Raw genomic sequence first — 14,608 nt, 5'->3', positions numbered from 1 at the left:
ATAAAATCTTGGCGCACACAACATCCTCATGGCATCATTGTCAGTGCCTGTCTGTGCACAATGATCACAGTGGACAGGAGCAGACAGTGAACAGACACACCTTCATGTAAGTTCATGTGAGAGTACTAAGCACAAATCTGACTATTATCATACCATTTACGACATCACTGACAAGATATTTGACCTCACTGCTCACTGCAATCACACCGCTGCTAAAACGTGGAGCTCTGGAAATACATCCCAGCCACTTTCCATCGGATTGCTTTGTTCAGCGTGAACGCTAATGTCAGTCAGAGCAGCATCACATTGAGAGCTTAAACACAGCAGATGTTGCAGAGCAGCTCTGCAGGCGGAAAATGTAGCCACATCATCTGCATACATAAAAAGATTAATTATGAGATTATGAAACCACCACCACCACCAGATGCTCTGCAAGCATTTAGCTGCTCCAACTACAGCAGCGCAACAGGACACAATATCCCAATCGTCCTGAATCCCATTAATGATCGCAAAAAGTTGTTTAACCTGCGCGGTCTGAAAGTCAAAACATTTAATTTGATATTCAGGTGCAACTTTGCACGACTGATTTGATCAAAAGTCAGGCAAGAATTTATTTTTAAAGCATTATTTTTGTGAACATCAGCAGTTCAAAGTTTTCCTGTCACCCTAGCGGGGTACAGATTTTAGAGTATTTCTGCTATTAATCTGAATTGTTTTATATTGTAGGACAAACACAGAGATACTCGGTTTTCACTGGACATCTGTTTGATTCCCAAAAATGACAAGTGACAAAGCCGTCCAGCAGCTGAGGGAATTAGGACTCGTGTAGTAGAAAAGGTGGAAAAGGAGGAAACAGTGTGAACCAGCGACTTTTCGATGGGACTCAAGAATCCGCTTCCTGTTTCCTCCCAGCAGCAGAACGACTGGTCCGTGCATTCATCTCCACAAGGCTGGACTATAACGGGCTCTTCATCGGGATACCTGGCAAAACCATCCAGAAGCTGCAGCACATCCAAAACAGCGCCGCCGGGGTCCTGATGAGAGCCCGTAAATACGTGCACATCACCCCCACCCTTAAATCACTGCACTGGCTCCCTGTTTCATCCCGGATCAATTATAAAATCTTGCTACTCACCTATAAATGCATCCATGGACTTGCACCCACATACCTCCAAGAACTCCTGACCCTACAGCCCACCACCCGCACTCTCAGATCCACTAACACCCCCAGCACCAGGCTCTCCACCATGGGAGACGGAGCCTTTTGCTCGGCCGCACCACGCCTCTCGAACAGCTGAGGGCTATTCAGAGCCTCGACTCTTTTAAATCAGGCCTGAAAACGTTTTTATTCAGAAAGGCCGATGAATGTTGATTATGAACTGATTTTAACCTGTTTATTGTTTTTATTGAGCACTGCTTCAACTTTTTTTTTCTTTTTTTTTGTCTAACTTTTTAACTTTGTAGCACTTTGAGATCGTGCCGATGAAAAGTGCACTAGAAATTAAATGTATTATTATTATTATTATTATTATTAAACCACTGCAGAACAAGGGGACTTCATTAAAAGACCATCAGCCAAACCTCTAAAACGGAAAATAATATCAAAAACATAATAGAAAAATGACATTTATGTTTAGTTCATGTGTTATTTTGCAGAAGGTTACAGTCTGAGTGAAAGTTTAATTCAAGTTTCGTGAAGCTTTATTCGTTCGCAAAGTGTTTTTCTTTTGCACCTTTAGAAATGAATAGGAAAAGTTCATAAAAAAGGTGTATGAAGAAGCACCATGAGTGAAGAAAATGACCTGCATCAGAATTAGAGCACAGCTCTGATCCAGTGCATTTTCCACAGCATCCTTGTTTTTTTAAGTAAACAAACACGAGTCTCCAGAGCAGGATTATCTATCAGCAGGCACCCATGTCTCCATGAGAAAATCTCCTCTAAAATAAATCCATAATATTCCTGTGTGGCTTACTCAAGTTGTTCAAGTGCTTTAATGACTGAGGATCTTCTATTAGCCTTGAAATTAATTCGTTCACACTCTTCCTGGATTTCAGTCCAACGTTACAAACAGTCGGCTCTTCCTCCATTTGCAGTGGGGGAGGAAATCACTCTATTTGTTCGTGACAGACTCACAAATGACTTTAGATTTTCCCAGTCTGAGAGGCTTTCGTGGATAAGATGTAATAAATTCAATACAGTTGTCAGAGAGCAGGAAGAAACCTTAATTGACCTTTTGTCAAAAACAATTGCAATCACTCTGCAGGGTTTAATTTAACCCTCCGGACGGGTGTTTCCCATGACGGACAGCACAATCCATGCCAGAAAATTAAAAGAATTATCAGGCAGTTCTTGACTTGTTTGGATGTTTTTCTGTGATTGATGTCTACCTGGCACAATCAGTTGGCCCGCTAGTTAAACCCAACCAACTGGCAACTCAAAAACTCATTATTATGCAGTTGATTTGCCAAAATTGCAATCTACAAAAAGCTCTTTTATTCTCTTTGTGGGTGTAAATTATCCACAGTGCTTCTGTCTACTCTCTTCTGACAGTGTGTGTGGGTTCAAGGGATATTTGTACTTGCTGTCATCGGCTTTGACAATGTTTGCCTTCATCACAGTTGCTTATTATCCACAGGACAGACTTTCGGTAAAACTTCATCCAATGTTTGATGAGGAAATCTAACCAGATCAATAAAGCGGCTTCGAGATTACTTTCTCGTGTCAGTGTTCTGCATGGTGTTGGTTTTCTCTTTTCATTTCCTTCACCGGTACAGTGGTTTGCATGTTGAGTGATTAAAAACGCGAATATTCAGTTAGTCATGAGCCCGAAAAACTGAGAAAATATTGCAAAAGGTAATTAGACAAAAGAACAGTTAAATGCATCAATAATTAATCAAAATGGAGTGTAAAAAGAAAAATAAAGCTTTATACTTCAATCTCAAAATCATTCCCTTTACCACAAATCAGCTGATTTAAATTAAAGATGTGTTTCTGCATTTTTATCTCCCACTGGCTCATTTTATCTTTCAATGTCTTACTTTTCTGTTTTTTAGTCTTGGCACACATTTAATCACTTATCTAGGCCTTTGTATTTTCCCCCTGCAACGTTTCTCATTATCCTCATCACTTTTCCAAATTTCCTAACACGATAATGGCAGGGGGGGGCTGTGGCTCGGGGGGTAGAGCAGGAGCTTCCACCTCCTCCGGTCCAGATTACTCGCTGTTATCAGGTGTGAGTGTGTCTGTGAATGGATGAATGAGTGAAAAAACCTGCAAAGTGCTTTGGATAAATCTCTGTGTGTGTGAGCCATAGTGAAGGATTGTGTGGCCTGCTAGCTTACCTGAAACACCGATAGCTAGCAAGCTAACACAAACAAAGCTAGCTATCACCAGATTTGAGTTTTTGTGACATTATGAGAAAAGCAACATTAAGTCAAACAAATGTACAAGATAACAGAATAAAGACAGATTTTTATTGTGTTGAAGACAAGCATCATGCACTTGAAGACAGGAGCACGGTGTCTGCTAACTGTTAAATAGCATAAGCTAGTTGACTTTTTATGTGTTAGCTTGCCAGATTAAACATTTTAACTCCTGTCACAACAGTTTATACAGTGAGTCTGCTTTCCCCGCCCCATCTTCTCGCTCTGTCAATAGGAAGAGAACCAGGAAGTTTAGATAAGGTGGGGGTGTGGCCAGCTAGAGTCTCTCTTTGGGACCATGCGGCCTGTTCAGGTGAGTTTGCGTGGTAAGATACAGAGTTGGCTTGTTTTTTGATCTTTTTGGTTGTTTTCCTGTTTTGTTTGCTTCTTGAAGGAAATGTTAGGGTTTGTTTTCCTGCTCTGTTTGCTTTTTGAAGGAAATGGTAGGGTTTGCTGCTTCTTGAAGGAAATGTTAGAAGAGGCTGTTAAATCTAGTCTGTGGTTTAGGCCTCCACCTTCAGCACCCTCTAAATTTTCCACCCCCTACCCGAACAAGGGTCTGTATCCAATCCCTACTTCCATCTTTTGACTCTACCTCTTTATTTTCTATCCCCTACCCGAACCAGGGTTTGTATTCCCACCGCGCTTTTTCTTGGTGCAGTTGGTGAGAGGCAGGGGTAGATGATGGTAGTGTGGCAATCGGCAGTTACATGTGGCATCTAGGCCTGTGGTAGCATTGTAGCAGCTAATAGCTAAAGCGGTGGTAGTATGATAGTATCTTAGCAGTTAGTATTGGTAGCTAGCAATTAACATTAACAGTATAGGTGAATCTAGCTTTATTGTCTTCTTCTGTTCCTCTTAGCAGGTAGCGGTTAGCACGTAACATTAGCTAAATGGTAGCATCGGAACTGTATTGTCTTCTTCTGTTCTTCCTAGCGGTTAGCATTAGCATTAGCAATAGTTAAATGGTAGCATCGGTACTGGCCACTACCTGGAGCATCTCTGGGTCAGTTGAATGTGGCGGTGCTGTTTGGATTGTGTAGGAGCAGTGTGAACTGGCACTAGGGGGGGTGACTCTGGGACGCCGGAGTTCACTGCCTAACCTCCTGGAGGTGTAGTGGGACTAAGTAGGCGAAACACTGTTGAAGGGAGGTTTCCACCTGATGACCCCCAGAGACGTGTTAGGAATCACTGCTCTTTGGCAGGTATAGAGGCAGATTAGAGCTCCAAGGTTCTTCACTGAGAATGAATCCTCTTTTTGAGCACAAGTATCTTGTGTTTAAATTAACTAACTTATACAGTGATAGTAGAGTATATTGAAGATTAACAATGTATCCTGTTGCTAGTGTAGGCTAGTTTTATGACTAAAGTTAGTTTCAGCTTTGTCAGTATAGCTGAAAAGGCTGCTGCTCAGTGCGCTCAGTCCGGCAAGCTAGCCACACGGCCTCTTGAATGCTAACGTTGTTTCATTTTGCTAGATGCTGGTAGATTATAGCGCTCTTTATGCGTGCATTGGTCTTGCACGTGTACCTTATACATTTCCTAGGATCAACGATTGATAGATGACTAATGACTGGTGACAGCTACTGTGCTACCCTCCAAAAATGGTGGCACCAGTAGTTACAGCAGGCAAAGTGTATAAGCATGATAATGACAATAATAGGACATTATATACACACTCCCACGTTCAGTTATATCAGCAACTGATAGCTTTTTACAAAATTTTGTAAGGCTCTGTTTGGACTAAACTAGATATTTCAGAAATCGAAATTATACAAGATCAATATGGTGACAACTTCAGTTTGGCGATGTAAACTACACATACACATACTTTGCTTTGCATTAAGAGAGCTAATAAGTATATTTTCTTGGCTCTTACTACATAAATCACATACTGATGCAGACATCTTTCTGAGCGTGAAATCTGTTGCATAATCATGCAAACGACTGAAGATTCCTTAATTTTCCCCTCATCATGCAAACCTGAATGATTTCATCACACGCTCATCTTTCTCCATCATTAACACTTTTCATTTTGATAACTGTATAGATATGACATGTTTTAAATAAATGTGCAATCAAGACGGCTATATCAGTCTACTCTACAGACGAGATTCAGCCTTCAGTCAGGTGGTGTCCATAAACACTGCAGGAAATATTTCACTATAATATTCAGCTGGAATCGAGGCCGTTTCCAATCATTGAAGTGATGGGCATCGATGATGTGGTGATGCCGCCTTTTTGAAAAGCTCCTCCCTGAGTTATGAAAGAAATTCATTCATAAAAGCCCCTGCTGAACATTCATGTGCAGGTTCATGCAGCCCATAGCAGTGCAGGTGTGTGGTATGAAGGAGTGAATCAGCTGCAAAGTTTTCAAAGTGAATTCACAGTCTGTGCTGGTGCTGTTGAATATTGATCCCATTACAAGGAGCTTTGTGTCATAATCAGGTTTGGACACAGACTGTTTGGTGGGAGATGTTTACCCGGTTGGAATCCTTTTTTTTTTTAGTGTTCAGCCTCCTCAGTTTGAAAGTGTGTCTGGACAGCTGCACAGCCAGGGAACTCCACATGGATTAATATATTTTAAAACAATTCAGATCAAATATTAATTAATTATTCCCACCAGAAGGCTGAAGGATTGTTGTGGTCATTCGACACAACATGTCCCATCCCAGGGCAGGGAATACGTGCAACTTAAAGGTGCAAAATCTCTAAACGGGCTGGTCTTGCTAACAGCAATGCTAATGGCTTCCAGCTTCTTAAATTTTAGCATCCCGGTTCATTGGAAAAACAGGTCCAAACAGGAAGCACTGCTCACACCTGGACATCGTCAGCAGCCATTAGTCTAATTAAACAGCGGCTTCTGTTGTAGTGCAGTGTTGTACAATGCAAGGACTATCTAAGGGGAAACCTGCACAGCTTGTTTGCCTCAGAAGCTTATTACACATGTGCATTTTTGATGAGCCATTGCTGTCGCTGAGTAAGCTAACTGCTAAACTCTGTGACAAGCACATTTTGTGAAGCAGTTACAGTGCTGCGGCTGGAGAAAGCAGGGAGGCTGCTGACATCAGACTGCAAACAGTAATGCTGGATTAAATAGACAAATCTTTTCCTGTGAATCCCTCGTCTGTTTGAAACAGCTAGAATCCTGCATGGCAATGGCGGACCCTGCCACTAACAACGAAAACTGCTGCATAGAGGGTTGTAGTATATGCATATGTTTACATCAAACTGTGTTTCATTAACGGTTATAACTTCACATTGGAAAGGTGACACTTTTATCTGCATCAGATCACGTTGACTTTATAAGGGCTTATTTAGTCTGCTTTCTCTTCTCAGTACATGCTTAACAATGTAAATTATGTTCACTTGAAGCAACGGCTCACTTACCCTGTTTACCCCTACTGTGTGCTGCACCAGACACTATGAAGCTCCATCACACACTCCAATTACACCAAAGACAGACAATTAATTGTTCCAATAATCTTGTTTAATTGCTCTCTAATTAGCAGACAGTTTATATTTTGCCCATGGCAGGGAGACAGTAAGTCTTTCTGTGTGTGTGTGTGTGTGTGTGTGTGTGTGTGTGCGTGAGCTTTGGGAACATCACTGATGAGACCGTCAGCTTAGGTTGTGAGGCAGGCGCATTCAGTATAAGAGTGGAGTTATAATGATCATAATAATAAAGATTTATCAACTACATGTAAGTGCTTCACACACACTCAAAACTGGAGTGAGCGCCCACACACACACACACACACACACAACACACACACATACTGTCCTCCTCGTTACTGATCTCAGTGGCAGTTTTCCAGACGAACGCCTAAACTGTGATCAACGAGCCGACGCGACAGGTAGAACCAAACAACAACAACAAAAATCCATCGTAAAGAGAGATCCTGCCGTTTCAGACACCAGCTGCTGCCCCGATCAGAGTAAGACCGCCAATAATAAAGACAGCCTTGGCTAATCAGTAACACGCTGCACCGTCCCTCTAACTGACATTTTAGTGGGCTGTTAAATTTTTTGTACATTTTTAAACACCAGAATTAATTGCCAAATGCATCATCCTTCTAAGTTTCGCTGGAACTGGATCAGTGGAGTGACTGATATTGATAATATCTTCTTTTGGACAGTTAGTGTAATTTATAAGTATATAAGTGATGACAAGTTTTCGCCGACGACCCACACAGTCTAAGAAAATAGACGTTTTAAAAGCTGAATGTTCCACTAATGGGCGGCACGACAGGAGTGATCAGCTGTGGGGGTCTGGGCCAAAAATAAGCCACGGGGGCCCGTCGTGGTGGATTTTACCAACCGTGCTGGCAATTGTGTTTATTAGAGCTGAAACGATGAAGCTGATCTGGCAAGTAGTCAACTAGCAGAAAATTAGTCAGCAACATTTTTGATAATCAGTTAACGTCTGAATCACTTTTTAAGCAAAAAAAAAACACTTTTTTAAATCTGAGGATTTGGTTTTCTCTGTATGTTAATAAAATATCTTTGGGGTTTAGACTGCTGGCCATGAAACAATGAGCACTGAAAAGAAGCCAAATTCAATTTAGCACAAGCTAATTGCCACACAGTGAGCCCTGGGGCCTTGGTGGCCCCTGAAGGTCTGTGGTCCAGGGGCAGGGCCTTGAAGCGATAGAACGAGCTGCTTGTCTGCAGAAGCAGCGGCCTCTTTTAAATCGCCTCTTAAATCAGACTTTTATTGTCGAGCTTTTCCTGATTTTACTTGATCTTTATTGATGGCCCTTTTATTTGCTTGCTACTCAAGCAGAAATTATTTTTAAGATCTGTCTGTTGTGAAGTTGTTTCCCTGCGTGAAGCACTGTGCAAAGTGCTCTGTAAATACAGATTATAGTAATTATATGACAGCTAACCTGTTAGCAAACATTGTTTCCTGACACCCAGCAGACACTGGAGTGGACAAACATTTCTTCTCCTTTCAGCTCTGGTTTGTCCTCAATGACTCCTGTGAAAAATGATCTTTTGAACTAATCTGCAACAGAAAACTAGTTCTGAAAGCACCACCTGCTTTTACCTTTTCCTCATAATTAGGAAACATTATTAATTTATTGTATCTGGCGAGCTGTACCGTGTTGATGCAACTGAACCAAAACAGTTCGCTAAAAGAGGCTAAAAAGAAGCTACCAGCTGTGCAGCGTTGTCGGCAGTTCAGCAGTTCACTTTGGAGAGTCATTCTAATCGTTGTTGGTATCTGAAATGTCACGGGTTTAAAATAAAAGATTATGCAGGTTTAAAATTGAAAACTTGACCTTTAATGATGTGAAGTTTTTAAAATGCCAGAGCCCAACGCTCCATCCTCCCACATCGCGTCTGAACAGGACGAGAATATGAGACATCGTGCTCTAAATAAAACTGCCCTCAGCTCAAGCCTCCCCATCGGTCCGGTCACTGACGTGTTTGAAGTGCTGGAACACGAGGTGGCAACAGCAAACACATTTAACTGGTGGGACATCGAAGAGACAGTGGCGGCATGTAGCTAAGTACATTTACTCAAGTACTCTATATGAGTATAATTTTGAGGTTATTTTACTTTATTTTTCTTTCATGCACTTTCTGCCTCTACTTCTAGACGACAATTCAGAGAGAAATATTGGTTTTACTTCACTACGTTGATCTGAAATCTTTAGTTACTTGTTACTTTACAAATTAAATTTAAGAGGTCTTAAAATTGATTTTATTTTGTTAAAAAAAAAATAACATACACAGCAGATTCATCAAAAATGAAAATACTCATTAGTTGCAGTTCTGTACAAAATAGTTCAAAATAAGCTCCAGCTCAACCAACTGTAGTAAAATCCTGCTTTTACATGAATGCACGAGTCATAATAATGTAAAGATATAATATTTAATAGCATAACAGTCACAGGGGACATGGGGAGTACTTTGTGTATTTTAATGATTATACTTAGATACTGTTCTTTTACATAAGTAACATTTTCAATTCAGGACTTTTCACTTTCACAGAGCATTTTTCCTCTGTGGTATTAGTACTTTCACTTTTACTTTTAAAGTATGTGAGTACTTCCACCAGAATATTCAGTTACAACTTCGTGTTGTTCACTGCTGCAGCTTTTTCTGCTCTGGCTGTAAATGTTCCTCAAACACCATGAAAGCAGCAAGAGAGAAAAACTTCATGCAGTTTCACATCAAACTGAAAGACACGGTGGTGCTTTGCAGGGTGTTTTCATCCAAACTGCGGGTTTCGTTTGGATTTCTAAATCTAAATAACACCCTGAACATTACCTCCTGTCAGATCCAGACATTAAAATAATGGCTGTTGTTTCATTAAAGAAAATTCTTATCGAGTCATACATTCAGGAGGGGCCTCGCAGTCAGTACGTGTTTGGGTTTTTGAGAAGACATTTACTTCCACTCGTTCAATGTTGTCAATTACCTTGTGCCTTAAATGATCTATCAGACTTTAAAGGAAAAATGAATCGTGGTAACACTGATTAAAGCAGTTTTATCTTGAACACAGCCACCGTTTGTCTCCGCTCATTCGCTTCTCTTCTGTCTCTCTTCACGTCTCACGTCGTGCGTTTGTATTCTCGCTTGGTTCATTTTCCAACTTCGCTCTCTTCTCGTCCTCGTGACTCCTTTCCATCTCAATTTTCATAAACTTTACTCTGTAGTCCCAGACACTAAATGTCTCTTTCTCTCTCTGTCGCAATCTTTGATTTGACTGATGAAGATCCCTCCGCTCTAAACTGCAGTAATAAGCATTTCTTTTGATTTATTGATTTGGGGTCAGCATGGTACAGCTAGTCTTAATGAGCATCCAAGAATGCATTTTTATTCTGTTTTTATCAACACTACAAAGAACTAAAAGCACTTAGACTTATATTTCAAGCCTAAGGGTCATTTCCTCATGGTATATTTTGAGTGTGTGATCTGTCTGTTCTGACAGGAACCTTTGAGGGTCTCTACCTGGTCTTGCATACAATATATTTGCCAATATTTCACACTAGATTTTCTCATTTGTCAGATCTGTCAATAAAACAGTTCTCCAGATGCTTCTTCATTTTCAGCAGACATTTTCGGTTGTGTATATGATCATATTAATAAGTACTGGAAAGTGGAAATAAATGCAATCTCGCAAAAAGCCCTCAATTGGTAATTAATAATTTGCTGACTGTTTTAATGCCAAAGCACAGAAAGTTCATGTTGGAGCAGAGCAGACGATGTTTCAGAGAGAATCAGAGAGTTGTCTTTCTGTCATTTAGCTCTTGTTTCTATTGTTAAAAAGCCATCGAGCCAAACCCAAACCTGCGATGGCGAGGTGAGTGACCCTGCTCAGCAGCAGCATGCGTCGCTCTGGTAACAGGGCCGATCTTTCCTAACAGCTCGCGGGGCTGCGTCACGTTGGCAGGCTGATGGACTGGCCTCTGGCCCCACACTGCAGCTGTGTTTACACATGGTGTCATGTGGCTACAGTGCATTGTAAAAATGAGGGTGGAAAATGTGGAACCTGTCTACAGTGGTGGAAGAAGTATTTAGATCCTTAACGGAACGTAAGTAAAAGTCCTGCATCAACAAAATGTGCTCTAAGTATCAAGAGTAAAAGTATTCATGTTGCAGTAAAATGTTCCTGTTAGTGTTTTTCTATCATCTCTGATGTTTGTGGATTAATATTCCTGCTTCATTCATGCTGCATTTACTGCTGCAGATGTTTCAGGTTGAGCTCATTTGAACTACTTTATATACTGTTGGCTGGTTTAATCTACAGTATTCACAGTGGAATTAAAAGATAGTGATATCAGGTCACACTGAATCTAAGACTTCGGTGCCTCCATGAGCTGTGTGTCACAGCCACCGCTGCAGCTCAGACAGCGGTCTGTGCTGATTGGTCGAACAAATTGCTGGTCCGGTTGAGAAGGGTTTCATGCAGATCTGGAGGAAAAGTCAGGGGTCATTAGGATCCTTTATGGATCGTGAATGTCTATGCAAACTTTAATTGGAGTCCATCAAATAGTTGCTGAAATACTTTGCGGGGTGGACCAGTTCAAGTCCATGGAGCTGTGCTGCTAGTGTGGATAGTCTCAACATCTGCCTGGTATTATTATGCACTTTTGAAACAATAAAGTAGAGCCAATACAGTCTAAAACTATCGTCTTAAGTTGCTAAAATCCCCAAATTTCCACAGAATTACTGAGGACGTGTCCTTGCTGTTGTCAGCGGTAACTGCAGACCGGAATACCGTCTCATGCATCTTTGAAAAAAACCAACTCAGACATGAGCTGCAGTGATCAAAGCCTGTTGACACTTCAGATTAGCATAAAGTGAGAATCAGTGCTTCCAACAGAATAGAAACACCTGAACCAGATCCTTCTGTAGGTGCCGTCACTAATAACAAACACAGGCAGGTAAGTCTTGTCCACGTGTGAACAAACGTGAAGAGGGATTCTTATCACCTGCCTACATTTGTCTCTTGCTGATGAGAGCTCCTCGCGTTTGTTTTTCTCTTTCCACACATGACACTGGAGGAAATAATTCTCTCAGCAGTCTTGGACGACGTATTCTAAATAAAAAGGGCTGATATCTGCGTTCCACAGCAGGAAGTGAGCAGATGATTTTGTGAATGTTGAAAGGCTGTTTGGTTGCAGCGTAATTCCCATTAAAAACACTGCAGGGGAATCGGATAAACACCAGATTAGAGAATAAGGATGTGTTGGTCCCGCCAAAGAGGCAGCACATGACTCAGACATGACAGATGAGATAAGTCAGCGGCTTGGCTCAGCGTCCTGTTTCCTGGAGGTCAACGCTCTGAGGTCCACTTTTGTGAGTAGGCGGTCAACAATGCATAGCTCAAAGGTGCAATGTGGGGGCTTTGGTCATTTTTTGGAGCACCTGCAGAAATAGAAACAGACTGGGAGGAATAAAACATCAGCCTGATGATGATTTTATCTGATTCTTCTTACCTCTAAAGGGAAAGACGGTCTGCATCACCGGACTCTGACAGTCTGAGGACGGTCTGGAGGACACTGATGTCAAGACTTCAGGACCAAACTATTCATTGTGCAGAAGATTCAGAATTTCAAAAAGTTCATGCGCCCTGTTAAAGATTGAATTAAAGTCGTCTGGGAGGAGAAAACAACTTGGAGAACTGATGCTTGGTGTACGAAGTGATAATGCTGTTCAGTGATAGGAGAACATTGATTTCACACCTGTTTCTTCTCCCACTTCTATGATATAGCAGAAGCATTATCAGGCAGTTTTACACTGATTGTACAATGATCAGCCCTCCAAATACAGCTCTGCTCCCATAGGCTGAGCAAACAGGTCGAGCAAACTGCACTGCATCGTCAAGTACTGTATGCAGACGTCGGTGTGACCATCACATGTCATGACTTCTTCTTCTGGTTGCTGAGAGACAGTCACAGGATAACCCCGACCCTCCCAATAAAACCTTGATCAGTCTTGTATTATTTCCTTTCAGGAGTAGTTTGACATAAACACACTTTTATTCAGTTAATTGCTGCGAGTTTGATGCAATAAAGACTGGAAACAGTGCAAACAGCTTGCCTGGCTCTGTTCAAACGCTCACTAATTCGCACGTTATGTCTTGTTTGTTAAATCACAAAAAAGACAACTTGTTTTACAGCTTGTAAGGACTAGAAATAGTCCAGTTCAGTACAGTACAGTTCTTGCATTTGTACAAACTAAACAAATTAACAGCTGCTAATTAGTCAGCTGTAGAGGTGTTTGCAGGCAGATGTTGTTACCTTTGGACAGAATCAAGCTCAAGCTAGCTGTTTCCCCCGTTTCCATTCTTTATGCTAAGCTAAGCTAACATCTCCTGCTCCATTCATGTTCCTGCACAGCTGTCCTTTTCAGCGTTCCCTTCGTCTTCATCTTCTGTGTTTCTGATGTTTCCTCAGGTCTCATCGTGGGATCCTTGATGGTGTGCTGGCTTCCCAACCAGATTCGTCGTCTTATGATGGCTGCCGTTCCCAAGTCCCGCTGGACCACTTCCTACTTCCGGAGCTACGTCACTCTCCACCCAGTGGCCGACACCTTCTTCTACCTCAGCTCCGTCATCAACCCGTTCCTCTACAACCTCTCGTCCAGACAGTTCAGGGAGGTCTTCATCCAGGTGCTGCGGTGCCGCCTCACCATCGAACATATCAACAAGCGGACCCTGAAGAACTCCAACGCTGCCTCTGCACGCTCCCTCCAGCCCCTGCTGATAAAGTCTCTACGTCGCAACAGGAACAGCCAGCCCACGCCTGCACAGGAGAAAACCCCTCCAACCCTCACAACCTTTCAGAAGCAAACTGACTCGGGGATAGCGTCAACATCTCGCAGCCTGACTGAAGAGTCTGAGTCAGTTCTCAATGCAAACACAGATGTACCATCAGAGACCGAAATCTAATGTGTTGTATAATATAATGCAACACAGTGAGCAGTAAAAACAAACCAAGGGTGCCTGTGCTGTGCCATCAGAAACAAACAGAGATATTTCTTATTCACAGTAAACACAGTACAAAGTGTAAAGTCAGGAGTTTCACTGACAGATCAAACTCAGCCGACAATTTGACACAATAGCAAGCTGGATGGGTCTCCCCAAAGAGACATTTAACTCATCATCAGGTCAGAAAATGGTTATACAAAGCTCAAATATTCAGTTAAGCATGAAACCCCACAGCTTGAGTTAAAGTTAAAGGTACCCAGTGGAGTTTTTGACCACTAGCGGTGCTCTGGAGCAGTGTTTTAATGTGCATCGTGTGCTTCTGGGCACTCATAAGCATGCAGGTGGCACATTATACCTTCCTGTTGACTGCAAAGGGCAGAACTGCACATGTGTGGCGTCAACAACAAGCCTTCAGGACCAGCACCGAGCTGAAGGTGATTTTGGCCACAGTTGCAGGTCACTTGGTGTGCACTGGCCCAAAAAGACTTTGTCCCCATACACGGTCATTACAAAAGAAATGGCTGTAACACGATGAATAAAATTCTCTGAGCATCACAAACACCCGACATGACTCCCATCACAATCTGATGCCTGTAACATCTATTTGCTGGACGGAACTGTTTATCTACAGAATGTCGAGAGTGAATAACCAATCAGATGTCCTCATGATGTATATGTCCCCATGTAGGCTCATATGTTAACTGATAAAAAATAAAGTACCAGTGGTATCCTGCGTGC

The 14,608-nt window shown here is 41.9% G+C and overlaps 1 protein-coding gene across 1 annotated transcript in view; it reads left to right on the top strand.

Annotated features, from left to right (window-relative positions):
* Positions 1-13,831, top strand: part of gpr39 (G protein-coupled receptor 39) — a 38,631-nt gene extending 24,800 nt beyond the window's left edge. The window contains exon 2 of the mRNA XM_041951398.1: positions 13,338-13,831. Coding sequence (XP_041807332.1) covers positions 13,338-13,831 — 494 coding nt within the window. The remainder of the gene's footprint in view (positions 1-13,337) is intronic.
* Positions 13,832-14,608: the final 777 nt, after the last annotated feature.

The sequence above is a fragment of the Chelmon rostratus genome, chromosome 13 (genome assembly GCF_017976325.1).
Source record: "Chelmon rostratus isolate fCheRos1 chromosome 13, fCheRos1.pri, whole genome shotgun sequence".
NCBI classification, from domain to species: domain Eukaryota; kingdom Metazoa; phylum Chordata; class Actinopteri; order Chaetodontiformes; family Chaetodontidae; genus Chelmon; species Chelmon rostratus.
Note: the sequence above shows the minus strand (reverse complement) of the source record. Positions and strands in the feature narration are given on the sequence as shown.